Here is a 26,826-nt window from a genome sequence, read left to right as displayed (position 1 = left end):
TAAATCGGCGCTGAAATCGAATAAATTGAACTTTGTTTAAAAAAAATCGTAATCATCACCGGAATAAGTGTTATCTCGCTATCAGCAAGGCTTCTCTTGAGAATTGTAGCGTTAATTTGTACGATGCCTACGCTACGTAACAATGAATCTGTTTATTTAAAAAAAAGTAGTAAATCTGATCGCGCATCTAATCTCTTGAAGTGGCGGCATCGTGAATGCGTTAAGTCATTGATCTTTCGCGCCTTGATCTTGCTTTTATCTGGTGTTGAGCAATCACTTTACTCTCTTTACTATTGAGAGGGAAAAAATACTGGGGAGGGGATGATGGTTGAGAGTGAGGGTGTGTGCAGGCAGAGGGGCAACGAGGACTCCGGTGCGCTTTGATCAATATGGAGCGAACGCTCATCCCTTCCCCTTACATTCCCTCCCTTGCTCGTGTCAGCTTTATCAGTCTTTTCTTTATTTTCTGCCACGTCTGGCGAGCTCGAGAGCGAAAGGAGCGCAAAAGAATGTCTCTTACATGTCATTTTTATGCCAAGGCGTCTGAAGATGGAGTTTTTTTGCCAAAGACGCCGTAATTCAGGTGCTGCAGTTGACCTGAATGATGGAAGAGGGCAGACCAGCTGCTGCTTCTTCACATTCCGCGGCAATAATGTATTGCGTTTCGTGTATTAGACGCCTACAGCTTAACATAGACGTACCTATCCATATAGACCTCGTGGAATTAAGTATAACTTCTTACGTCTATTAATGATCGTCAAGCTCGAAATGATCGAAACGCCAGCTTTTTCTTGTCTGAGGCAATGTTTTATCAATGTTTAAACTTTAACTTGGGTTGTCCTATCTCATGACGGTCTTTGTTATTTGTCTAAACTTCTGAACAATAGTTTGTCTTCAACTGACCTCGGTACTGACCTTGTTGAGAAATACCGCCCTAAAAAATATGTAATATAAAAAATATATTTTTTTTACATTTAATGCTTGGAAATAAGCGTAGAAAATTTCTGTTGGGTTCCACAATGTAAGAGAACCTCTGAAACTATTTCCATGTATTATTCGTATATATATATAAACATCGCGTAATTAGGCTTTTTGTATTTTTAAAATACATGAATTTATCACACACGTGGTAAGTACACCACTCTATAAAGTGTAAACGCTAATATACGTAAAGTCGTAAAGTCATTTGGTTATTAATTGCCTGACTACAAGTCAGGTTGCATTAGCCAAAACTAATTAGTATTGAAATAGCTTTCTCAGTACCGTAGCCAACTTCTCACGCATGAAAAGCCTCAAAGAAAGTTACATTGCTTCTTTTGAAATAAAAACGTCAGAAATAAGTGTACTCATTTGTTCAGAGCCATGAGTAAAGTTGGAGGGCTGCGTGCGAGTGGAGTCGCTCGTATCTTGGTATCGGCACTGGAGGTCTCATAGCTCTTTGTTGGCGCTTTTTTTTGCCGGCCGCATGGCGAGCTTCGAACGTTTGTTTGGGATGTATGCTCAATTATTAACTTTTTTATCGTCGTGTCACAAATCACATGCGTCGCTACTCGTTAGTGAGCGCTTGGCGCGAGACGATGGAATAACTTGCGTTCTTGCTAGCTTTTTTTTTCCAGATAGTTAGCTATCTTCTTTGGTATTACTTTTGTTCGAAATGCACTAATAGGATTTTTTTTTCGTTATAGTAGAAAATGCACATTTTTCACGTTTCGAAATTAATGGCAACATTTTTGAGTGTATACTTGCCATTAAATTGCACGTAAATATTTACGTGGTTAGATCGGACTTTGATCATTCGATTTTTGACGTCATTTATTCAGTATAATTTGACTATTGATACATTTCGCTTATTGTTTCTATGTATTTTGTTGCTCTAAATATACGACGAACATTTTAGATAAGAAAGATTTTGGCTTTGACAAATTCTTGTGAGCGGCCCATTCTAACACAGATTAACTCGAAATACTGTCGAATTTTTATATTAATGGAGTTCTCATTTTATATTTTCGTTTATGTACATTTCGCGTTCACATTTTTTACGACCGAAGGGCAACAGTATGTATTTCTCTCTACACGAAATAATGAAATGTTATGTTCAACGTATTCTTGTACATTCTTTATTCAGCAGCTCACACAGGAAAGACATATTCATCTGAACGTTCATGTCAGTTAAATTTATGCGTGGTGTCAATTAGTGCTGGCAAAAAGTCTACGGGGACTTCTCTCCTATATTGGTTCACATTTCATCTGTGCCGTTGCTGCCGCAACTGATTCTGTAAACAATGTCATTTTTTCTTGTGCACCGAGTGTTCAAGTAGCGCCAATTCGTATACAAAAAGATAGTCCAACTACACGCATTATCCTTTGTTGCGAAATTCTTGCGCAATCATTTCACTTCAAACATGTACCGGTATTTATAATTTTGTTGTTTTGGACTTTCTACTGTCAGTTGAAACTTTTTCGCTACCTATTGGATATTTTTCTATGACATTCAAGTTTAGGATGATTATAGCCAATCACGATTATTACGACAGCACTTCGCTAACGCTGTTCAGTCTATTGAGACAGTTTGTTATTCCAATTTATAGTAACGATGTGTTGCATGTTAAATTGTACCTACTCATTGTTAAATACTCTCAGATTACCCAGACCATGCACAGCTCTGTATTATCATGCATCGTGGCTGCTGCACGTGTTTACTGTATATATATAATCGAGCTTCCCTTCCTCTTCCCCGTTTTTAGAGGTCAAGCTTGATTCCAATTTGCCGCGAAATTCCCGCACTGCTTGGCAAATGTGCCTCTGCTTACTCGAGTTTGCTTGAGACGTGAACAAAGTTCAACAAAACTTTGAAAGTTTGCGCGCGACTGCCGCTAACTTTAGTTCCGTTTCGGACTGGTAGCTTTAGCATTGATAGTTTGCTGGCGCCTCGTGATATTTCAGGTGTACGACAACTGTGCGCGATGCTTTATGACTTACTTTTTTTTGTTAGAAATTGAGGTTCTTGTTTTGGCTAATGAACTGAAAATATTCGCGATATTATATTAATAAGATCCATTAATTGGTTACCAATGAAAATTAGAGAGGTTAAAAATGTCTGACGGTCGTATTGTTTTTTTTCGGCTACGATACTTTTGTTGGCTGACAGTTTCATATCTTCTAAAATTTGCTACAAGCAGCATTGAACACAAAATTTCTTTAGAGTTTATCTATTTGAAAGTGAATTTTATGTAGGCAATAATTCATATTCATTTTACTATTTGAGGAAATTTATTTGTCATTCACATCCAATTATTTTTTTCACTGTTTACTTCTTTGCTCTCACTATTCACCTTAAAATTAATTCTCAGCATCATGTCAACTAAGCTAGGTTGTTTATTTCTAGCCATTCTGCGATATTATTGGCTAGTTCAATGGCTTTGTAATTGTCGTTGACTTACGGTACTATTTACAGAATATTCTCGGTTGCTAGCAGAGAAAGAACGATCCGATTATCTGTCCATTAACATGACTTTGTTTTCCAGGAGGTGGCTGGAGTTGGCCATGACGGCAGTAGAAGATCAGCTGCGTCCCCATACCATCATCACCAACCACATCTTCTTCACCACCATCCTTACCTCCACCACTACACTACCAGCACCACCCCAGGCTCCTCTACCAAAACCACTGTGTCTGCAAAGGGAGGAAGCTCATCGCCACCTTCTACTCCCGTCCACCACTACCCACAGCAGCCACACTATTACCCCCCACACGGAGCACCCTCATCACAAGGACCTCCCCAGTACCACCCTGGGTACCTTCATCCCCAACAGCAGCAGCAGCAGCAGCATCACCTACAGCAGAGCAGCAGCAGCGGCGGCGGCAGCGGGGGTGCTTCACCACATTATTCAGCTTCCCCTCCTCCATCGTCCGCTGCCTCTTCTCTAGTGCCATCTTCTTCCACTGCCTCCACTCCTGTGTCGGCATCTTCCTCTTCTCCTCACCCTCCCCCACCGGGCATGAGGGTGTCCCCTGCACCACCACCACAGTCAGCTCCCTCATCACATCACCATCTTCTGCATCCTCATCACTCTCCTCACATCACACCCGCTGTTGGTGAGTGCTGCACTCGCGCCCTTCTTGGCCATCTCAGTGTACGCTCAGATTATGTGCACGGGGTAAATCCTTGTAGAATGAGCTATTTTCTTACCATAATATTCCTTTTGTAATAATTAATAAGAATGAAGAGAATTATAATGGCAGCTGAGGGAGTTGTAGCAGTTAATAATTGCATAGTTACTTAATTTGAATTGTTTTTGTGTATGGAATGTTTTGAGTGCCATGCTATAAATGTAAATTTAGTTTAAAGTGTTTTCATAACTTAGGTGCTCTTAATAAGTGATGTAAAGAATTTTACCAGAAAACTTGACGACAGTTCTACTGCGTTATTTGCTTCTTGTTTGCGGGAACTTTACTAGCCCTAGTCTGTCTTGACTTGAGTAAATTAGAAACCACTTTAAAACATATTATCAATCAATGAGGCTTGTTACCTAAGTGCAATGATGGATGTCAAGAAGGCTTTGCTGATGTTCAGTTATTTTATAAAATAAGGCAGAGAAAGTGGTATTAATTTGAATTGTAGACATGAGGAAGAAGTTATTGCAAATGAAGGATTCACAGCAATTCATGGTTTACAGGAGGGCCTTCGTGCAGCAGCAGCAGCGGCGGTCTTACTTCTGCTCCTGGTCATTCCTCTTCTGTAGGCGACGCTCGTAACAGTCCCACCATGCACGCCCCTCCTTATCCTCCCAATGGCCCTCCTCACGCCCCTCCTCCCCATGGTTACCCTTCAAAAATGGGTGGCCATATGTCCCCCGCTGGACTACCGTACCCTCAACCAGGGGCGTACCAGCAACCTGGTGGACTTCAATATCCAGGGGCGAGACCTCAAGGCTCATCGATGCATCCTTTCCCTCAAAACTTCCCTCCAGGCGGTCCCCAGCCTCCTCAAGGTCCACCCTCCTCGATACCTCCCTCCCACCAGTACCCGCCGCGCCCTCCACACAGCAACCACGGCCCTCCCTCACAGTACAGCCCCTACCCCCACTACAGCGCCCAGCAGGCCTGGGGACCAAGCATGGGACAAGGACCTCCCCCATCCAGTGTCCTTGGCTCCCCTGGTTTGGGTGGCAAGAACCAGCACCCTGGTCAGCCAGTACAGCCTGGTGGGGGAGCTGCTGGGCTTCCACGTCCCCACACTCCCCCTCACTACCTCAAGCAACATCTGCACCAAAAAATGGGTGTTTATGGACCTCCTCCAGGGGCTCCGCCATCCGCCGGTGGACCGCCACAAATGTATCCTAATGGCCCAGGTCTTCCCCCGGGATTAGGGGGCGGTGTGAGGGAGAGCAGCCCCGGTGTGGGGATGGTCGGGGCTCCTGCTCCTCACGGGGGCCAGAACAACGCCATGCCTCCCCCCACATCCACTCCAGGCCCTAATGAGATGGAACTTTCCAATGCCTCCGCGCCTTCTAATTTATCTTCTGGCAATAACGCGCTGTCACAGCAGCAGCCACCTCCGCCTATTGGCCCTGACGGCAACCCTTTACTGGACGACGCTTCCCAGCAGTCTACGCTCAGCAACACTTCTGCTGGTGAGCTATGCTTATTGCTCAGTCGGTACTCGTTATTTTTCTTACTCATAATCACGTCATTGAACTGTCAATTTAGAAGAGTCTACGTTCGTTTCCTTGCAACAAGTGTAGGAAACGAGTTTTATTTGTTGTCAGCTGTTGAACAGTTTTGTTGTGTCATTCCAACGATGTAGTAATCTTTAGTTTTATAGTTAGTTTCATCTATTTTTTTATTTTATATCTGCTGAAGTCCTCTGGTTTTAGGTTCTTGCTCTGTATCATAAGACCGAGTAAAGCGTTAACCAACAATGTTCTAGCAATTTTGTATTTTTTATCTCGACAAAAAACGTTGCATTTCTTCATCTTGTTAATTTAATTTGGTCTCTCCACAGCGTCAGGCGATGACCGATCTTTAACACCAAAGCCACACAAAGACGGCCCCGTGCCGAGCAACATGACCTCCATGATGAGTGGCGGCAACATGATGGGTCCTGGTGGACCCATGGGCGTTCAGTCCTCCATGACGTATGGGTCATCATCACACGGCGGTCCTCCCATGAACTCATCTCACCCCCTCAACCCACACTCACATCACCAGAGCTCAGCGCCGTCTCCAGGCAGTCAGCCTCCCGAACAAGGGGAATATGAAGGAAATGTCAACTCCCCGGGCTGGCCTAGAAGTCCTAGTACCCAGCAGGCCCCTAGTTCGGTTAGTTCGTTTTGGAGATCGGCGCAATTCCAATCACTATATTTTATTTTCAAGTGTGCAAGTTTTTTTTACCTATTTAATTCACGCTTGAGGTCTGAGACTGGGAACATATAATTTTTTGGCAATAAAGTCATCAGCTCCTTGAGTAATGCACTCTCTAGAGTCTTTCTCTATTATGTATCGTTTGTGAGTGATTAATATATCTGCTGAAATCAAATAGCAACATTCCACGAATAGCTTTTAAAATCCACCTAGCATTTCAATTCAGGTGGCTTTCAAAATTGGATTAGTAATTTAAAACTGACCAGTTAGTCGATGGGAATATCGACAATATTTTTGCGTCGTGTGACGTTTTAATTCTAACGCGCAGCATTCACGACCGCGTTATGTTCCTTGTTGTGCCACTGAAAGAGTTTAATTTTGCGTTAGTTAAACCGGGTGCACAGCCGGATGCTTGACAAAAACATCACAAGTATTAATTATTTTATTCTAGCACAACGAGTGTGTTGCAGTGTTATATTTTTTTCACCTCACATTTGACCGTAACGAAGCACTTGAATGTTTACTGACACGTGTAACGTCGGCTCTGTTTTCCACGAGGTATTCAGCTGTATTTTGACATGTGTTTACATGATATTTTATTCTACAGGCGTACGGAAACAGCAGCACACCCGCAGCTCCCGATATCTACCGTCCCTCAAAGGTTACTATCTCTTACAGTCAGTTTCCTTTTATTCAGCTAACCTCCCGCCCTCGCTTTCGCCTGTCTCGTTAGTTGTGACCCTTCCTAGACAAAGTAGTCCAATAACGAAGCAGACCTGCCTAATCTTTAACTATAAACGTTTAAAATTTAAAAATCAGTATTCCGTTATTCCGAATAATTTTCGCGTATAGCTAAAGTTTCTGTTCTTTATGACGATTTCTGTACCCAGTTTTCTTTAAATCAAGCTTATTCTCATTAATTTATTCTCCGGCCTGTAATTTGTTGGTCAAAAGAAGACTTGCTCTCCTTACATTATACTGAGGTTGGTAAATGAGCACTCCTGGACAGGTTAGTAGTATCGAGGCTTATCAATTCTTCTGTTGATATTTTCAATTCTTATGTTGATCTTGTTTATCTTAGTTTCCATAGTTATGTATAAATATTTGTAATTGTTTGCCAATTCTACGAATTTCCACTTGGTAACCTCTGATTTCCGCATTTCTCCGAGTCTTAAAAGTAACAAAATTCCAATCTTTAGGTGAATTTTCCGTACGTATTCACCTAGCTTCTTGCATTGCATTAATCACCGAGCATTTTTTCTATCCTTATTGGAAGTTTTCTGCATACATACTTTTTTTTAAATCACGCATTCCATTCCCCTTCCTTGCATGTAACTAACTTTTTTTATGGCCTTCTTGCACGTATTTTGAATTTCAAACCCATTTGCTATAGTTTCCTTGCATGTATTTTGCATTCAAGATGCATCACCATTCACCAATTCACATATCGGTCGTTGCAGCGTGCTTCTCCCGCCTTGGTTTAGCTTATGGCCCGAAACTCCTGCATTGGAGCTCAGTATTTTTTGTTTTAAATGTACCGGTACTCCTGCATGTGTTGGATGTCGGATGTCAATATATTTGTAGAAATTAGAGATGAAGAGAACCGTCTAAATTGCTGAAGGTACCTCCTGGGACCCAAAACGTGTTGAGGCTTATTTCAAATGCAGCCTAACGATTTTTTTCTTTTCCCAAATTTGTTTTTAATTTAGTTACCTCTTCGAGAACATCCTTAACTGTAATTCTCATTATACATCAGCATGTTGACCTGAGATCAGGTATTTTATTATTAAGTATATTTTGCCAAAAGTAAAGTATAAAACGATTCTAGATATCTCGTTCCACCAACGAGGCAAATACACTTAGATATTCTTCAAGTAAATTGGGGAGCTTCATTGTTTCTGATAAATTTAGATCCATGATAATCTTTGACGACTCAATCCTAATTTTTTATTGACTTTTCTATGCTGTTAGAGCTTGTCATGAAATTCATATTGTGTAACGTTTTAAGCTCAAATTGACCAACAGGCAAAATTATCAATAAAACACGTTTTCTATATTTCAGGCTGACAACATCGCTCGCCTGTACGAGATGAGCGACAGCCCCGAAAGACGCCAGTGGCTGGATAAGCTCCTGCAGTTTATGGAGGAGAACAAGACGCCCATTGCTGCTTGCCCTACCATCAGTAAAAACCCCCTTGATCTCTACGCTCTCTATCTCCACGTCAAGGAGCGCGGTGGCTTCATGGAGGTTTGTGCAACGTCGAGTATTTATTTATTTGTAGAGATTAGAATACCACGACCGCAGCAGACTAGAATGCCCACCACGTTTATTTGTAGTTCAGACTAGAATATCACCATCCCTCATGGGGGTGTGTTGCATGAATAACGGCCCAAGGCTTCTTGATAACATGCATTAACAGCCGATTAAAAAGAAATGACATCAGAAAGGGACATCATTATCCCTTCAATGTAGAGGTCACAGAAAAATAACATTGCTGAAAACAGACTTCCTGCAAGAAAGGAATGTTAAAATACACGTATTAGTCTTTATGGTGTCCATCTTTTACAGGCTTTGTTATATCTCGCGCGTTTAAACGTTGGAAACACTAGTTAGGTTCTGGAAAATTTCCATAGCACTTTCTTACTCATAAATAAATGACATTGACATGAATCCAACACCTTATTTCTATCAACTATTTAGTTATGTAACCTTTAAAGATTTAGTGATTTTACAATGATGAATTAGATTTGCTCAGTATGACCTTGTTAGCTTCTAGCTCTTAGGCTTAGAGTTTATGGGTTATTCGTTTGCAGGTAACCAAAAACAAGCAGTGGAAGGACGTGGCGGCCGTGATGGGCATCGGAGCATCATCGAGCGGCTCGTACACTCTACGCAAGCATTACATGAAGCACATCCTCTCTTATGAGTGTCGCTTCGATAGAGGTGGCATCGACCCCCAGCCTATTATTAGTCAAATCGAGGCTTCGGCTAAGAAGAAGTCCTCAAAACCCGTCTCTGTACCTTCACCTGGTGAGGGCTGCTTCTTAATTCTTTAATGGTGTGCCAGTACGGCCTTGTGGTGATGCCTTGTACTGTATAACGCAGACATCGTGCGCTCTGCATAGCGATTGTAGTGAAATTAAATCATTTATCACCCAGTAATTCTAAAATGTAGTCTTATTACTGATCACCGTTTCATACGAGTACTGCTTTCATTTGATTTCGTTAAAAAATGAATTACAGTCATTACGCAGGAAGTTAGTTTTTCACACGATAGAAGTTGAGATTTTATATAATAGCCTAACTTCGTTGTTCTGTTTCGGCTGAAAACTAAACAAAAATGTTTTTTCAGGCTCTTCCAACTCTCAGGATTCGTTCCCACCTGCAGGCAGCAACAATAGCAGCATGGACGGCTATTCCAATGGCCCTCCTCATCCCGGCATGCCTCCCTACACACCCTACCCTCCTTCCTCTGACTACCCCGGTCACATGCAGCAGCGACCTCCCAGTCAGTCACAGCCTGGTGAGCAACATAGTCATTGCTAGAGTGCATTACTTTCTAAGTTTATAGAAATCGAATAGATTTAAAGTAGATATATATTTTACTCCCTCGAAAGAGATATCTATCTGAAGCGCTAGTAAACCTTCTATTACTACTTGAATGTATCAAGACCATTTTGTGTATCCATGGCCGGGGACGATAGCGGATTTGAAGTTGGTCTTATCTGAAACTAATCATATCATGCATTGGTAGAATTGCTAATAATAATTCTTTACTTTCCTTGGTAGATTTTTATCTAGCAAAGTCTACCTTATCCATCCTTTTCATTTGCATTTCTTGCCCATTTCCATCCTGCATCTGATACTGTAGTGCAAATTGATTCAGTATTAAGTCACGAATTCTGAATAAGCTCGCAAGTTTTGGCTACATTTGATCTTGCGTTCGAGATCTCAAGTACAATTTATTGCTGAAAATTCTACAGAGAGCGTGTTTTCTAAAGGGAATTTGTTAAATACGTTTTAATGCTTGCGGTTGGGCAGGCCAGGTGTCAGGTTTTGTTGGCTGCTCCGCAGAACCCGTTAGCGTGTCTAACCCATTTGATGACGAGCCTGGTCCTTGGGTCAGAGGCCTTGGTGTTAGGCCTGTTAGGTCTTTGCTTGGTAAGGCACACATTTCGGTTGCCAGCCGTCGCTTTTGCTGTGCAGTGCACCCGTGTGATTCCTTCTTTCGTTTTGTTGACTCCCAGTCGCTTGATTGTCGGAGCGATCTCCTCGATTTTTTGGTGCACATGTGTTATTTCGTCTTGATTTTGTTAAGATTCTGAGATATTTGATACATTTACTGATATATTGGATCTCTCGTTTGATTTATTCGTGTTTTCTTTGCAGGATTTGGTATGCACATAATGTCACATGATCTATTAGTGCTAGCGTACCAGTATTTATTGACACATTTGCAAGGGTCTGAAATTTTCGTGTGTGGTGCACTTGATCCTGATTGATAGTACGGCTAGACGCTCACTTGTAGGAAATATTTTTAGTTCTGCATCTCGAGACTGGAGTTACTACTATTATTATGAGTTTTGAATAATTTATTTACTTTGATGTTGCCCAGTTCTTACTTGATTGTTATAGAGTGCATTTGGCTATGTAGGTATTTTACATCTTCACTCATGTGGCCGATTCTCTTACACTGAAAAGGATATGATCATTTTTTGAATTGTGTTACTGAAACCTGTTTCTTGACGGTATACCATGAAAAGGCATCTAAAATATGGTTTTAGTTGATTAATTTTTTAATGGCATTACATTTGTCATTGGGCTCGTATGTGTATAACGTCATGAAAAGAATTAGCTCAAGCTTTTTGTATGAAAGATTCAAATTTTGGTTGAGTTTGTACCGGAGTACATTCCAATTGCTGCAATTTGAACGCTACAAAACAATTTCATTTTTCAGTTAACAGTTTTGCATAGTTTATTCTTTTAAATAAGTGCACTGAAAGTGAAAACAACCTTACCTGCATTTCAGTTTTCATTTATGTTGTTTTTTTGGTATTTGACGACCATTTATCACTTCCAGGTTACCAGGGTTACCAGGGCAACCAGTATCCCGGATACCAAGGCATGCACAGCAGTTATAGTCAAGGCGGTTACCCTCCATCTTCTGGTTACCCGCCGGACAGCCGCGGTTACCAAGGAGGACCGCCTCCCCCTGGCCCTCCGAACCACCAAGGCAGTTACCAGGGTTACCAACAGCCTGGGTACCAGAGAGGGGCTGGCTACCCGCCTCCCGGGCAGCCTGGGTACCAGCAGGAGCAGTATCCTGTGAGTAATCGAAAGTGCTTGACAAACTTGTTCATAGACGTTCATTTTCTTGTGCGTGAGGTGGCATTTTTAAGAGGAAAGACATGTACATACTCGTTTGTGCGTGTTTCATAATGAACTTTTTTTCTAAAAGTTTTAGCGTATGGAGCGAGGTGTTGTATTAAGTAAACGTGGTAAAAGCGGTTTTATAACAATCGTGCTCTCAGAAATTTGGATAACAGAGGTTTAAATTGAAGGGCTTCAATTAACCTACAATAAAATTCACTAACGTTCATGGAACAAGTTTGAAGTTACTGTTGATATAGTGTTGCAGTTTGAAAAAATAGATATTTTGTGTATGAAATTTTTTTTTACATACCACTTTTTGAGAGATTTTGTCCTTCATGATCTGTTGACTTCTATTTCTCCCCTGTTTGCGCAGGGTATAACTTGCTTTTGATATGTTGTGCGTTCACGATTACCATTTATTTATCATTAATGCTTCTTGTTAATAGGCGCGTAGCAGTAACTATTGCTTAACTCTCATGATGCCTGCTGCTTGTGTTAACGCGTTTGTGTCCGGTGTTAATCTGGCGTATCATCATATTCAATAACATTATAATGAAGAATATGATGAGACGCCAGATTGACACCGGACATTTGCTTATAACTATAGTCTTGGAACTAGACTCGTACATTACATTTTGCTGCTTGCTTTGTATCAAGAGTGAAGTAACCTATATAGTAGAGAGTATTGTATGATTTTAATTGGACTTGGGCATGATATTTGATTGTTGGATAACAACCTTGACCGTTCATTCTGAGGGGTGTTATGCCTTACCACTGTTGACATGCCGCCCGTGTTTTCAAGTAGTTTTGGACTAGGACACGACTCGATAAATATAATTCTTGACAAAACTTGTCCGCATATTAGTGTATTCTGTATAAACGCGTTCAATTCGTTTAAATGTTTATAGTTTCCGACAAAGTTTGCCAGTTGGATTGATTTTCTAAGCTAATGGACGTTTATAGAGCTGTTATTTGAATTCTATGACATATTATCTTTACAAAAATCAGTCAAAATAGACGATTGCTGACTACCATCTCTTCAAATAGTAACTCGTGTGCGTATTTGTAAACAAAAAATTGTAAGGTATAGCGAATGACAATATAAAATGACACTTGAAATTGCGAACGTGGTGCGTGACAGTTGTTAAGAGTTATGACATATGCAAAGATGCATCACAGAAATGAACATGGCATCTAAAAGTGTTGTTACCAGCGGTTGTCGCAATACATGTACTAAGTGACCATTTGTGACGGACAGGAGGAAATGCGTTTTACTTATGTAGCATTTGTAACACGTATTTTGTGTGTTGATCTGTCAGTGCTTGTGTCGCTTTACTTGATTTTACACTCGTTGCCTTTAATATAACGCTACTTTAACTTAATCGACTCGTGTTGCTCTAGATGAGTGGTAACAACAGTAACTGCAACGTTCTGCATGCATCCACCGCTACCAGCTGCTGCGCTTCTACCACAACAACCACCACCACCACAATCCCCACCATAGCCACTACCTCTTACGGCTCCTCGCAGCTCGCTAAACAGCTACTCACTCCTCCACGAGCCACTTTAGCCCAACCTAACTCCTCGTCTTCAATGCTGCATCTCCACTCCCAACACCACATGCATCACCCTCTAGGCCCTCCACAAAACCCACACCATCTCCCCCACCTCCATCATCATAATTTGCAAGTACGCCGTTTTCCCCCGTACTCTCCATTTTTATTCTCGCGTTGTCAAGAACTTTTTAAGCTATAAACGGTTTAGAACTCCTCCACGAAAGATTCTACCTTGTTTTACCTTATGTATGTGGTTCTTGGCATGGAATCGAGCCTCCCTCTCGCCTCCCATATCGAATGTTTTCCGGTCTATAAATGGAACGAGCATGTCACTATTACATTATCGTGTTTTCAATACACTAATTATTTAATAGTCATATCCATTGGGACTTTATTGGGAAATTCGGGAAGTCGGAATGACATTGACGTATTCTTGATTGTAAGTGATTGATAAGTTAGTGAACTACGTTTAATTGATGTTGAAACTGTTGTGCCAATTATTTTTGCAAGTATTTTCTCTATTTTGGCATGGGCTTGCTCAACATATTCTAGTCATGCACGTAGTTCAATCGTCAACTCTTTTTAACAATAGGCCAAAATTCAATGACGTTTCATACCAGGCCTATCTATTTTGTACCGAGTTATCTTATTTTACGGCTCATATACGTATTTGTTCCAAGATATCCGTTTTGAGAGACGGATTTATCCTTTTCGAATTTGAATATGTACCTATCCAGTTCAAGTAATGTGTTGTAACCTACTGTACTGTACTGACACTATTACATCAGAAGATTATGATATTTGAGCTATTTTTAGTGCCGTAATATATGCTCCGACGTAAAGATTAGCGCACTTATGGCACTTATTTATTACTTTACTCCTTGAGTTATAATCAGAGAATGAGAAATTAGATGAAGACTATACTAAGTACTGCCACATGGCTTCTTATTCTGTACTGTTTCTGACAACGTTTTCTGTGTTAGGACCTGGGAGCACTGCCGTCGAGTCGGTGATCCCAATAACACAGAGATTCATCTTAATTATTTGGACAGTCAGTACTAATTCAAAACAATAACTGCACTGAAGTACTAATGAATTTTTTAAACGTATTCCAGTCTGTATTTAGCATGCAAGTTGTATTAATCTAAAGTAACATTTGTTTAATCGGCTTGAGTATCGAGGTATTGCATGTGGAATTAAGATTTCGTATTTAGTCTTATTAGTGAGTAAATTTACAATAAGGGTATCTATGACTGGTCGTTTTCTTTCTCACTTCAATCACTAACAGCTTTTAAAGCTATACCACCAATCACTGACAAGTATTTGGCAGCTACATGTACTTCGCGAGCTTTAATGGTGCGGCCCTGGTTAAAAGAATAGTGAGGGTTGATATCACAATGCCTGTTGTAATGTTGACTCTAAAAATCGGATGATAATTCATAAAAACATGCATGCCTTGCTTCATTATTCCGCATCGTGTTCACATTTATATTTATGATCTATAGAATTAATGTCATACTATCTAGTATGCTGTTTCGTTCATTTCATCGCTTGCTTTGTTTTTCGGAATAAAGTAATGGACTTGTCAGACTAACATGATTTTATTCGTCCAGAAACCCGGAGGTGCGGGTAGTCCAGGTCCTCCTGGTCAAGGGGTTGGGCCGCCGAACTCTCAGCCTTATCAGGGGCCGCGTCGACACCCAGACTTTGAGAAGCAAGGCCCATCACCGGCTGGACAGCAGCCGCCACCTGGTGAATATTTAAAAATTTTTACACTCTTTGTATACTCGTCAGAGAAACATTTAATCCTGCCGTAAGCTCAAGCCTACGGCAGGCTCGAATTTGGTGCATGGATTATTTGCAATTTGTGGCGGTTTGAAGTCTCGATAAATACATTGAGCTTGTGAATATTGAATACGGATTTCAACCTTGATGATCCTATCTAATTTTTTGTTTAATTTAGATCCTTAACGGTACTGTGCATTGCTAGGGTGGAGAGCTAGTGGGCAGCAGTATCCTGGCTACGGGGGTCAGGGTAGTCAGCCCTCTGGCCCGCCCCAACAGCCTTGGTCCAGACCTAATGATGGGTCCGGTCCTCCCCCTCCTCCTGGCGCTCCTTCAGCACCATGGCCAGCCAACAGATACCCCACTCCCCCATCGCCTGCATCCACCCAATCTTTTACTAACCAAGTGCGTATTCAATGCGCTCAAGCGCTGAATTCTTTTCTTAGTTTTTCGTTTCAATAATTCTGTTTTGTTGCGTTCGAAAATCACGCAAAGTGTAGCTCTCTGTTGTTTACAGATGCTCACTTTGAACAGTGCATGTTATGCCGTGATCGAGTTTTATGTATGAAAATTAGCTTATACAAGTATACAACTGTTGTGCGATGATACGTTCCGCTACACAAGTTGAACCAAATGATATTACTAAATAATAAAGCAGTATCATTACATATTCCATGTGTAGATTCGATAAAACGAATTCACAAAATTTTCATTGTGTCCAGGGTCGGTGGTCTGGAGGCAGCTTTACTACAGGGCCTCCCGCTCGCCCCTCTGGTCCTAACAGCAGCAAAAGTTTTGCCGTCCCTCCTCCTACCTCATTCAAGGTGAGTAGCTTGTTGATCTCTTGCCTCATTCAGGGTCAGTGACTCGATGACCTCCTGTCTCACTCTATACGAGTGAGTCTATGACCTCAGATAGGGCTAGGTGTTATACGATCTACTCTTCCAAGTTAAGTGAATTATTATCTAACGTATTCAAGGCATGCTACTGAATGTCCTACTACTTCCGTCAGGATGTGTGTCGTCATGAGCATATTGCTAAAGCTGGATAAACTTCTCATCTTGCTCGTGCAGTTGTTTATGTTCTTTGGTATTGATCTGACAAAACCAATCCATTTCGGCTGAACACTTACTGGAAGACATTTTTTTCAAGTTGGAACACATCCACCAATTATTATATTTAGCGAAGCGTTTTTTAATGAGTATTTGTGCAAACAGGGTGGGGCCTTGATTTTTTTATGTTTAGTGTTCTGTGCAAGTTCGTTTCAGCATTCATTTTTACGGCGACTCGGAATTTTAATGCCTACTATGGATTGAGATCTGCCACTGATATCTAATGCTATTCTTGCTTTCATATCATTACTCAGTAGGGAGAAATTTAATGATATTTTTAGTATTAAACTAGACTAGTAACCTCGTTTCATTATGCTGTCAGTAACTCAGTATTGAATGATTTCGTCGTTGCAGAGCTCCGGCTATGGAGCATACATGGGAAAGCAACTGTTCCCTGTAGATAGCGTGGAAGCTGTGCTGCCTGTTCTGCCACGGCGCAAGAGGATGACCAGACACAACCTCTCGCCCGTCAACCCCTGGACGTTACTCATGTCTTTAAGGTGCGCACGTTGGCTATGCCTTAGCTTCCGCTAAAAGAGATAAAATGTGATTTGCTTATGTTGCGGTGGTCATGCTTGGACCATTTGAATTCGAAACAACAGAATAAACTACTATTGAAACATTTAAATCTCAACTACGTGCAATAAAAAATATCAATCATCATTTCCAATGAGGAAAATTTTAAAACTTTTATTTGTATTGAGTGGAAATGTGGCTGTTAAAGAGCAATACACGAACACTAAATATAATTGGCGAAATCGTCTGTATTAATCTCTCTGTCCATTCTCCTCTTCAGATGTGGGCTGGCGGCTGAAGTTACCTGGGCATTGGATGTGATGAACATCCTTTTATTTGATGACCAAACGGTTGTGTATTTCCATTTATTGCACATGCCAGGCTTGCTAGACTGCCTATTGGAACACTGGCGACGAGGGCTCATCAACATGTTCAGTATTTGTGAAGATCTCGAGCCTGAATACGATTCGAGCGACCAAAGACGAAGTGCCAAGAGAATTAAGGTGAGAATGATGTACTAACCGAAAAATGTTTTCGAGTATACCCAAGGTCAATCAAGTGAATTATTGCTGTCACCACTTGAGCAATAGTCGTGCCTTAATTCTTCATTCCAATTCTTTTGGTAAGCCATTATAGCGGTAAATACTAAAATATTATAGTATAAACGATTGCTGAACCGTTTCTAGGTGTGTTTTTGCTGGGCTACAGGCTGAATTTAATCAGGATTCACATTAGTAGCTTCCTTCATTGATTATGATTCACGCCAGGAAATTAGACCGATTTTCCGTATTTCAGGCTGACGACAAGAGTGACTTACCGTGGTACGCGCGGTGTCCTCGTTCTCCGAGTCCCGATGTCGATATAACGCCGGTGGAATCGGTGAACCCCAAGGACAAAACAGTTATTCTGACCACGGGAACGGACTACACGATGATCAGCAAAACTGGCAAGCCTGTGAAGATTGTCAAAAGAGAAGCGGATCAGTTCATTCGGGATGCCATGAGAGGAGATGTGCTCATGAACTCAGCTGATGGCCTCGAAGATGATCTCAACGTTTCTACTAGCGATTTTCTCGTCATAGGGCGTACCGAAAGCACTAGTCATATTATTTGTTCCATGGAGAGCGGTGTGCCACCTTTGCCCTTCACTAGGTTAATTGCTGGGCCTGGTAATGACTTAGAGTTTTCTGAAAAATCGAAAAAGAATTCAGTTCCTCATAAACCAAAAGATTCCCCAGCATCATGCCCGGAAAACTGCAGAAAATTCACTGATATTGCTCCTAAATCTGAACCTAACATTGATGCCGAAGATTCGACCGTAAAAGGTGAAGAAGAATCGAGTAATAGCAAAAAGGTTGCAGAGTCCCTCCCAGCAGTTACTGTAGCAACCGCCACTCCAAGTAGTACCACTACTACACCATCTGCAATACCTCAATCCTTATCTGTCGCAGAACCCGTTACAAACGAAACCAAACGGGAACTCGACGATCTGTTGTCCAAGTCTCCGCTGAAGGTTCCGGAAGTTTCTTCACAAATTTCAAAAGATTCTTGCAATGGTCCAAAGGAACTTACAAATAATATTTATAGTTCTCTTAAATTTAATAGATCGAATAAAACGAGCAAGCTTGATGCCATATTAAAACGGATCAAGAAAGAACCGGTGGAGAACGCAGTAGAATTGCTGAAAGCGTCTGATGCCAAATCTCAATTGGACATGTTAGTTGGTCAGGTGTCTGAACATCAATCTCTTCCTTCTGCCACTGAAGAGAAGAGCAAGCCATCTGATCTTCCTTTCACTGCACTTAACTGTAAAAAAGATCAAGACCAACAAAATCAGATTGTAGAAACTGCTGATCAGGGTTCAGTTAAAACAAGTCCGATAGAAAAAGATGTCGAGCCAAACTTGGAAAAACCTATTGCGTCCACGGAGGAATGTAAGCAAGAAGTTAATCTTGATTCAAAGACTCCAAAGCTAGTAGAAGAAAAAGAAGAAGCGAAGACAAAGGACGCAGCTGAAAATAGTAACGTTTTTGTTGTGAATAAGAAACGACCCGTGCAGGAAGTGGAAGAAGAATCTTGGAGTCCAGATGAGGCATCGCTGTGTGTCACAAGTGAAGCAAAAGACTGGCTTGCTCGTCGCGTTTTATGCCTCGGAACAGTTTTGAGAAACTTGTCTTTCATTCCCGGTAATGATGAGATTATGGGCAAAAATCCTGCAATGATGGCACTCCTAGGACGGACGATCTTGCTTCATCATGAGCATCCATCTAGAGCTCCATCAACTCCTCACTACGACCGAGAAGATGATGCTGACCTCAGTGATTGGTGTAGCTCTCTCTCGAACGACGTTCATTGGTGGTGGCCGTACCTCCACCATCTGCATGAAGCCTGTCTTGTGACATTGTGTAACATATCTGGACACCTGGATTTGTCTCAGTATCCCGAAGAAATTACGAGACCCATTGTGTCAGGTTTATTACATTGGGCTACATGTCCCGCGTCCTACGGTCAAGATCCACTGCCTAGCGGCGGTGGCAGTGCTCAGTCTGCACTCTCCCCTCAGCGACTGGCTCTGGAAGCTCTTGTAAAGTTATGCGTGCAAGACCAAAATACAGATCTGGTGCTTGCAACTCCTCCATTCTCTCGCCTCGAGCGGTTGTGTTCACAGCTTACACGGATGTTATGCAGAGGGGAAGACCAGGTACTACGCGAGTTCTCTATTAATTTACTGCATTACTTTGCAGCTGCTGAATCAGGTGTAGCTAGATTAGTGGCAATGCAAAATGGCTCAGTGTCATTATTAGTTGCATTTATTGAGGAAGCGGAAAGTGCTGCAATGAATGTGGCTAATTCACAAGGTGTTTCTGCTCTTAAGGAAAATCCTGATTTGATGGGCACAAGCTTGGACATGGTGCGCCGTGCTGCCAACACCCTCGTGCACCTATCCAAAGTATCAGAAAATTCCAGAATTTTAGCTACCTGTGAAAACAGGTTACTGACTCTGGTCATGAGCCAAATTTTAGATACTTACGTTGCATCTCAATTGTCCCAAGTTCTCTACAATATGGCTCACGTCAAGAGTGAGTATTCGCCTGATTCTCCTTCTCCAAAAGATACTCGGGAAACGGAAGAGATGGAAGTAACACCTGCAGTTGTGCCTCCAGCGTCACTTTTCAGCCCCAACACCACTCCCCAAGAAACCCCAGTTCTCGTAGCTGCTCTCTCTGATTACACTAGCCAACACTCCAATAATGGTTCAATAGAATCATCCGTTACTACCTCAATTTCCGACACTGCAAATTCCGAAACCTGTTCTACAGCTTCATTGTCCTCTTGTACTGGTTTAACTGCAGCATCTACTTCAACCGTGACCACCATTACCACTGCCACTGTATCTCCTTCCACGTGTAACTCAGCTGACGGCAGTAGTGATGCAAAATCGGAAAGGACCGAAAAGTCGCCAATTTCAAATTCTACTGCAGAAGCGTCAACTAATGCAGTTCACTCCCCGCTAGCTACAAATGGCTCAACTGCTGACAGTAAACCCAGCCATTTGCCTGAGCCTCCTTCCGCTAACGGTGCGTCTCCTCCTCATGAACCAATGGATGTTGACGAGCCAAATGATAGGTTAAAACCAGAGAATAACAGCAACGAGTGCAGCGAGAACGCGGAAGATGTTAAAGTTCAAGCTGTCTCGGCCAGTACATCTGTTAATTCTGTGATTGACGGTAATTCCATAGGACTTAAATGTCCGCTGCCAATGATAGACACAAATTTTTTACCTTCTACCAACCATGCCGATAAAAATTCTGTCGAAACTAATGATTTATGTGGCTTAACTTCTACACATCATGACGGTGATACAAGACAAAAAATGTTGAAACCACCCCTATCTACCGACAAATTGTGTACATCAGAAAACTCGAGTCATTCAGACAAATCGGAGAAAAGTTCTACACCCGAAGAACATTGTAAAGCTAGAAGTAGTAGTGTTAATTGTAGTTCTCTTGGTAGTTCTGGGCCTGAGAGAAATTTTTATTTGGCTAAAGAAAAAAATGAAGCTGGTAATGTTCCAGTGGCCCCGAAGGGCATTGAGGCTGTTGCTCGCAGTCTTACCAACGCAGCTGCCAACAAATCTTTGAAAGAGCCACCCTCGAATGTTGCGGAAACTTCGACCAAAGTTAACACCGAGGACGATACTCTGCTTCCTCGTCCTCTTAATTGCGACTCAGTCAGCAAGTCCGGAACAGTATTGCCGAATGACACGGCAATGGCTCCTTCATCGTAGTATTATGTGCGTTGGTGGCTTTAATATAACAATTCCCTCTCCGACCTTCATGCCTCACATTCACTTCATCTCATCCTTATCAACTCGTCATTTCACCGTTAGTATAGATTTTCATCGCATTTCACTAGCAAGTTTTCTTGTGATAGAAACTTGCCTCAGCTGCTCTGCCTTTGATTAAGCTTCTCTCGAGAAGACAGTTTCAGTAGCGAATTAATAGTCCTGCTCGTTTCAAAGCACGTATCTCAAGCTTACGAGGAACGAGGAAAAGAAGACGAAGTTAGCGATCTAATTTAATCTGATTTAAGGCGGTAAAACGCTCCAAAAATATACCAACATCGCATCCCGTAATTTCGGGCTTACAAACGTTGTTTCTCATTACTTCGCGTTTGATGCGTTTATTGTGTTCCAGAATAGATGTATGTTTGGGATCATGTTAACCCCATATGACACTGAGTTGTTTACGGGCAACACTCGAAACCCATAGGTGAAGCAATAACCTCTAACAATGAGTGCCCTATAGTGTTGGCAGAGATCTTCCATCTCAAGTGTTGCGGTAGTGTTCTTTGAACCACACACTTGATAGAAAAGGCGTCATCTACCTAGGCATTTTCTAGGTACCTAAATATTTTGTGTATTATTAATTTGGCTTTTGGTATTAAAATGATGAATTTCGTCCTATGTGTTAGTTGAAATTGAAGAGTTGGTGTATGTAGCTTTTACTTAAAGACTAGGCTGTATGATATGAGAACTGGTCGTGTACATATTTTTACTTGGGAAACCCATCACTGTGATGTGTTTTGTTAGGCAAGTCGATCCTGCAGTGACACTCATGTAATTTGCTCACAGATTTTATTTTGTTCTCGTCCCCTTAGTGGAACCCTGTTATGGTTGTTTGATACGCGAACATTTCTATTTTATATTAAATCGTAGTGAGCGTCGTCGGTCGTGCATTTTCAAGTTCTAACTTTTTTTTTCTATATTGATCTACGGTTAAAATTTGAAACTAACTGGATGTTTATTTATTATCTTTAAAATTTGAAATCTATCCAGACAATTGCCATGTAGCTCACTACATCACACTTGAGACTCCGTCTTTCACTATCGCCGCCGGATATACGAAGGAGAATTTAAATTCTCTTGTACATTTTTGAGAAGCTCTTACTCCTTAGGTAAACTTCAGTCATGTATACTTGAAAGCTTGTATATATTGAGAGCTCACCAGAAGTCCTTCTGTAAAAGTTAAGTTGATATATGCTGCTGAAAATTCTTGGGAAGTACAAATGGTTGAGTGGACAGCCTGGCTCTTTAAGGTTTCTGCCAGCATCGTGTGATACGAGACTTTGTTCATTGCACGAACATCACTTTTACTCCGGGTCATACAATTTCTTACTATTTTCCCATTTTGACATGTATGGTAATACTCTAAAGCGGAGATTTTCCTGTCCCTTAAGATAATGTGTTCAAGATAGTTAATCGGCAGTAGTGTGACGACTAAGATACATTGCCCGTATCAGACCTATAAAAAATTGGCCTGAATTATGTCGAGTGTTCCGCGGCGATCTGGTTGTGATCTCAGCGAGTGGTGATGTGCGTTCGGATCGAACGAGCCTCTTGATAGTGTTGTGTACAGTACCATTATTGTATAGTACATTAAGCTCTATTGTTATGGATTAATTCTACTACAACTTGTACACCTCATCCAATTCTGTCGAGCTGCTTCCAAAGTTCAGTAAATTGTTTGCATATGCCTGCACGCTCTTACGAGGACCTACGCTCCACGGCGAAGAACTGTTAAAAATAGTATAAAACGTGATTTCGGGAAGATGGTTTCGGCTTTTTATATCTGTAGATGTTCCGTGTAAAATTTAAGTTGAGCTCACGCCCAAGATAACTATTTATAAATATTTTGTTACTACCTACAATAAAACATAATGATCACTTCTTCGATTCGATAACATGACGCTTTCTCATTCATTATTAGGTAATATTTTTTGCTCACTATTTATGTTGCCCAAGAATTTCTTTATTTCTCATAGGCTTGCTCTTCTTCCGATTGTAACGTGAAAAAAGGTGGATGAAATAAAGGTATTTAGCATTTGCATGCCCACAGCTGACTTTGTTGGCTGAGATTCGTCTCCACGGCATCATGTCCGCTTGCGGTCTAACCTCTTCACTTCTGCTAGGGCGTCTATGTTTGTTGAGACATCGCTGAAATTTATTTTTATACGTAAACATCTTTCTTTCTCTCCTATTTGCGCCATTCGGTGAAAGTATTTTGCTTTGTGTATGGCTATTTATTTGATTTCTGTCCTAATTTTTTGGTGGTTTTCACTAACTTTTTGCGGTACGGAATTTTTTACATTTACGTGCTCTCCTAAGGTGATGATTGCCTAAATTATTCCTGCATATATGTAATTTATCATGTAAATGCCTTAAACGCCCAAAGTTTCTTCGGTTTCTTTTTGTGGAAGAAACTACGGTAGGTGGGCTGAAATAAATGATGTAATAAATGATGTAAAACAATTGTTTTTTCACTTATTGGATCCTCTGACTTTAATGGTTGCAATAGTATACCATTTATCGAAGAAAAACTTCATGTTAATTGTTTCCTAATTATGTTCATTTAAAAAAAAAATATTCCTACCAAGGTGATGATAAGGACACTTGACATCAGATCTGGCTTAAATTGGCTAATTATGCGCTTGATAACCCATCAAATTTCGGCTGGTTCTTTCTGTTGCTTTATTCAATAAAGATTATCAGGAATAAGTTGATGTCGTTGTCATTCATGTTTCTATTGTTGTACGCGAAATATCAATTACTTATGCCAAATAATAATAATTATTATGAAGTACACGCCTTGAACTATTTTCATACCCCCCTCCCGCCTATTTTGCGTGCTAACTTTCAATCTTTAAAAAATGAAGGCTGCCTCCATTCCCATTTACGTGCAGCAAGTGAGCAGGATGAGACATTAATTAGTTGCAAGTAAGTGGAGCCGGGACAGCGTGCGTCTTTTTTACCTCCTTTGAAGGATGCACAACAGAATGCTTCTGAGCGACCTTCCTTGAGCGATGACTGCTGACGGTGTTCCAGCATTTTCGCGAGTGGTGCCTGTGAGTCCATGAGGCTGGGTATTGTTATTCGTGTTGTTATTGCTGGCTGGCCGAAGAAGGTCTCTAGCTCCAGGATTAATTCACAAGTAAAATTCATTATTGAACGTCGCGATTTGCTTGAGTTGCATGATTTTAATATATCGATTCCAGAGAAACCGCTCTGACTTGATAAATGTACCAGCCTGCTGAAGCGTAATCCATCTCATTCAGGAATAAAATGCGTATTTATTTAGGTTGTCAATTATGAGTGCTGACTAGCAAGATGATGGAGCAACAAAAAATTCTAATTTTGTTAATGCATCTTACATATCGGGCTTTATCGGCGCCCTTGCAAATGTATGTTGACAATGATATTGACGGAGTATCGGTGAATGGGTTGTGTACGTCAGTACGTGTTGAAATATCAATAAGCACCTTGATTTGTCAGTAGAGATTAGCGAATAAATATGTTAGCTTCTTCATATTACTTTACAAAAGAACATTAACTTTCGATCAAAATAATGCTGACACACCTTAGAACATTCTAGTGAAATATTAGGGTAAACCTATCTTACTCTCGTGACAGAGCCCTAGAACAACTGACGTTCCGGGTTCCAAATCAACAACTGAATAAGCCTTACGTAGAAAATTTTATGGTGTGTCTTTTAGACTAATTAATATTATTAGGTGTGATCATTTAATGTTCTGTAAGGGTTGACTTTAATTTTTGAGCAGTTTTGTTTTAAACGTAAAATTATTTGGACTTGGGTGAGTTATTTCGCAAGCACCTTAGGCTTAGATAGGCAGGCTTAGTTCTCGCTGACGGCCTGACGCTGGGTTTAATTAAGAAATGTCTTACTCTTCATTCCACCTGGAGAAACTTCTCTTTTTTCTTCCCGCTGGAAGCTGAGCTCGCTCACTTCGAAGTTTGTAATATGCGTTGCTGATTACTCGCTGCTACTGGTACTTGCGGTTTTCATCTTTCAACTTCCATAATTTCCATTGCAATGATTGCACTGTCATTAGAGATTGACAAAGTTGTCAAATCTCCCTGCCAGTCCCTGGGGAGTGCCGGAGTCAGAGTGCAGACATTAGTATTATCTTCATTTTGAAATAAAATTTTTATAGGCTGGGTTCCTGGGTACTTGCTAATTGCTGAGACACTCATTGTTGGTTGTAGCCTACAACCAACCAACCTAAACTACAACCTAAACTTCAACGTTCATCCTACAACTTGTAGGATGAACGTTGAAGTTTAGAAAAATAGTTCATTTCATGTTTTTTCAATGGTCTACTGTCAACGAATAATTGTGCGAAATGTGATGCGGCTTCATTCGTCATATATTTCCCTCCGGCCCTTGGCACAAAAAGTAATGTTTTTACGAAATGTCAAATTGACAATACTACTCCAAGTACTCTGAGTAGCTACTGTCAGATGGGGTGAATAACCTGGGTGACAAGGAACGGTTTTGAAAGTTTTTTGTTAATACCTAACTTCTTAGGATGAAACATTTCATAAACAAGTTTAGGCTCATTTTATTTTTATAGCTTTTTGAGAGGGCTTTTGAATGGCATCTTCAAAAAAATTCCATATGCTAGGCCTATTTGTAAGGTGCCTGACGCAAAATAAAACCGTCCCAAATTAGAAATTACCCCTAGTAACAGGGTACTAGACTACTAGGAGTAGGAGGTCCAAGGTGGTAGGCCTAACCCAAGACACTTGAAATAAAACTCAATTTTAAAACCTTTGAAGCATGCAGAGTTGAGAGTGTAGGGCTACACAACAGTGTTGTTGCTACACAGCAGTGTTGCTGGCTTGCTGCTGCGCAACAGTGTTGCTACTTGCTGGACACTTGCTGCTACACAGCACTGACAGCAGTGTTGCTGCTATGCAACATGCAGCAACAGTGTTGCTAACTTGCTGCTACAGTGCTACACAACAGTGTTGCTGCTACGCTAAACAATAGTGTTGCTGCTACGAGTGCTACCTACTCATCTTAGCCTAGTCATCTATTAGCTAGGTACTAACAGTCTAACAGTACTCTGAAGTCCTCCTCTTTCATTGTACCAAGATGATGTATATGTAGAATAAGTGACATTTTCTGTATTTTTTACTTGTTTATCCTTTATTGATATGATATTGCCATATTCTTTTATTACTGTATTATTGATGTGATATTACCGTATAAAAAAAAAAAGCCATTGACTTTGAGCATTTAGGCTACAACAACCTTGTCCACTGCAAGCTTCATATATATCATATCAGCAGGAGTACAGGACAGCAGCTGTATAGCATTTCTTCTGTATCTGTAAGCTAACAGTATGGCTTGTAATTTCAGACCATTTTAATTGGGTTAAATGAATTAAATATATAAAAAAGATCATAAAAAACATACCTGAAGCAGGAAGGAATGTTTTAGAAACAACCATCATGTGTTTTGAGAAAAAAATCATAGTTTAGGTTGATTACTTTTCATTCTATGATGCCCAGTGCACAATGCTATATATGACATTCTGTGCACAATTTTGTGATGGCTGATGATGCATTAATTTTTTGGGAAGTGAATTTTTTTTGCTGAGAAAGGTAAATGTAACCAAAATTCTTTGTTGTTAATTGACTTTTTTTGTTAACTGGAGCCTTTTTTGTTAACTGGAGCCCTCTGGGGGGTTGTCCCTTATTACCCCATCGCATGGAAATAACTGCCATTTTTTTGGAATGAGATAGGTAGGCAAATTCC

At 40.9% G+C, this 26,826-nt stretch overlaps 1 protein-coding gene across 1 annotated transcript in view; it reads left to right on the top strand.

Annotated features, from left to right (window-relative positions):
- The window catches only part of LOC108680528 (trithorax group protein osa), a 30,525-nt gene extending 7,008 nt beyond the window's left edge, over positions 1 to 23,517 (top strand). The window contains exons 2-15 of the mRNA XM_018169355.2: positions 3,525 to 4,095; positions 4,677 to 5,633; positions 6,005 to 6,321; positions 6,971 to 7,024; positions 8,426 to 8,611; positions 9,178 to 9,394; positions 9,717 to 9,887; positions 11,445 to 11,689; positions 14,907 to 15,045; positions 15,284 to 15,483; positions 15,801 to 15,902; positions 16,545 to 16,690; positions 16,987 to 17,209; positions 17,502 to 23,517. Of these exons, the coding sequence (XP_018024844.1) occupies positions 3,999 to 4,095; positions 4,677 to 5,633; positions 6,005 to 6,321; positions 6,971 to 7,024; positions 8,426 to 8,611; positions 9,178 to 9,394; positions 9,717 to 9,887; positions 11,445 to 11,689; positions 14,907 to 15,045; positions 15,284 to 15,483; positions 15,801 to 15,902; positions 16,545 to 16,690; positions 16,987 to 17,209; positions 17,502 to 20,993 (6,546 nt within the window). The 5' untranslated portion in view covers positions 3,525 to 3,998 and the 3' untranslated portion in view covers positions 20,994 to 23,517. The remainder of the gene's footprint in view (positions 1 to 3,524; positions 4,096 to 4,676; positions 5,634 to 6,004; positions 6,322 to 6,970; positions 7,025 to 8,425; positions 8,612 to 9,177; positions 9,395 to 9,716; positions 9,888 to 11,444; positions 11,690 to 14,906; positions 15,046 to 15,283; positions 15,484 to 15,800; positions 15,903 to 16,544; positions 16,691 to 16,986; positions 17,210 to 17,501) is intronic.
- Positions 23,518 to 26,826: the final 3,309 nt, after the last annotated feature.

This window comes from Hyalella azteca, unplaced genomic scaffold (assembly GCF_000764305.2).
Source record: "Hyalella azteca isolate HAZT.00-mixed unplaced genomic scaffold, Hazt_2.0.2 contig1004, whole genome shotgun sequence".
Classification (NCBI taxonomy): Eukaryota; Metazoa; Arthropoda; class Malacostraca; order Amphipoda; family Hyalellidae; genus Hyalella; species Hyalella azteca.
The sequence above is the reverse complement of the archived record's forward strand: the minus strand, read 5'-3'. Positions and strand labels throughout refer to the sequence as shown.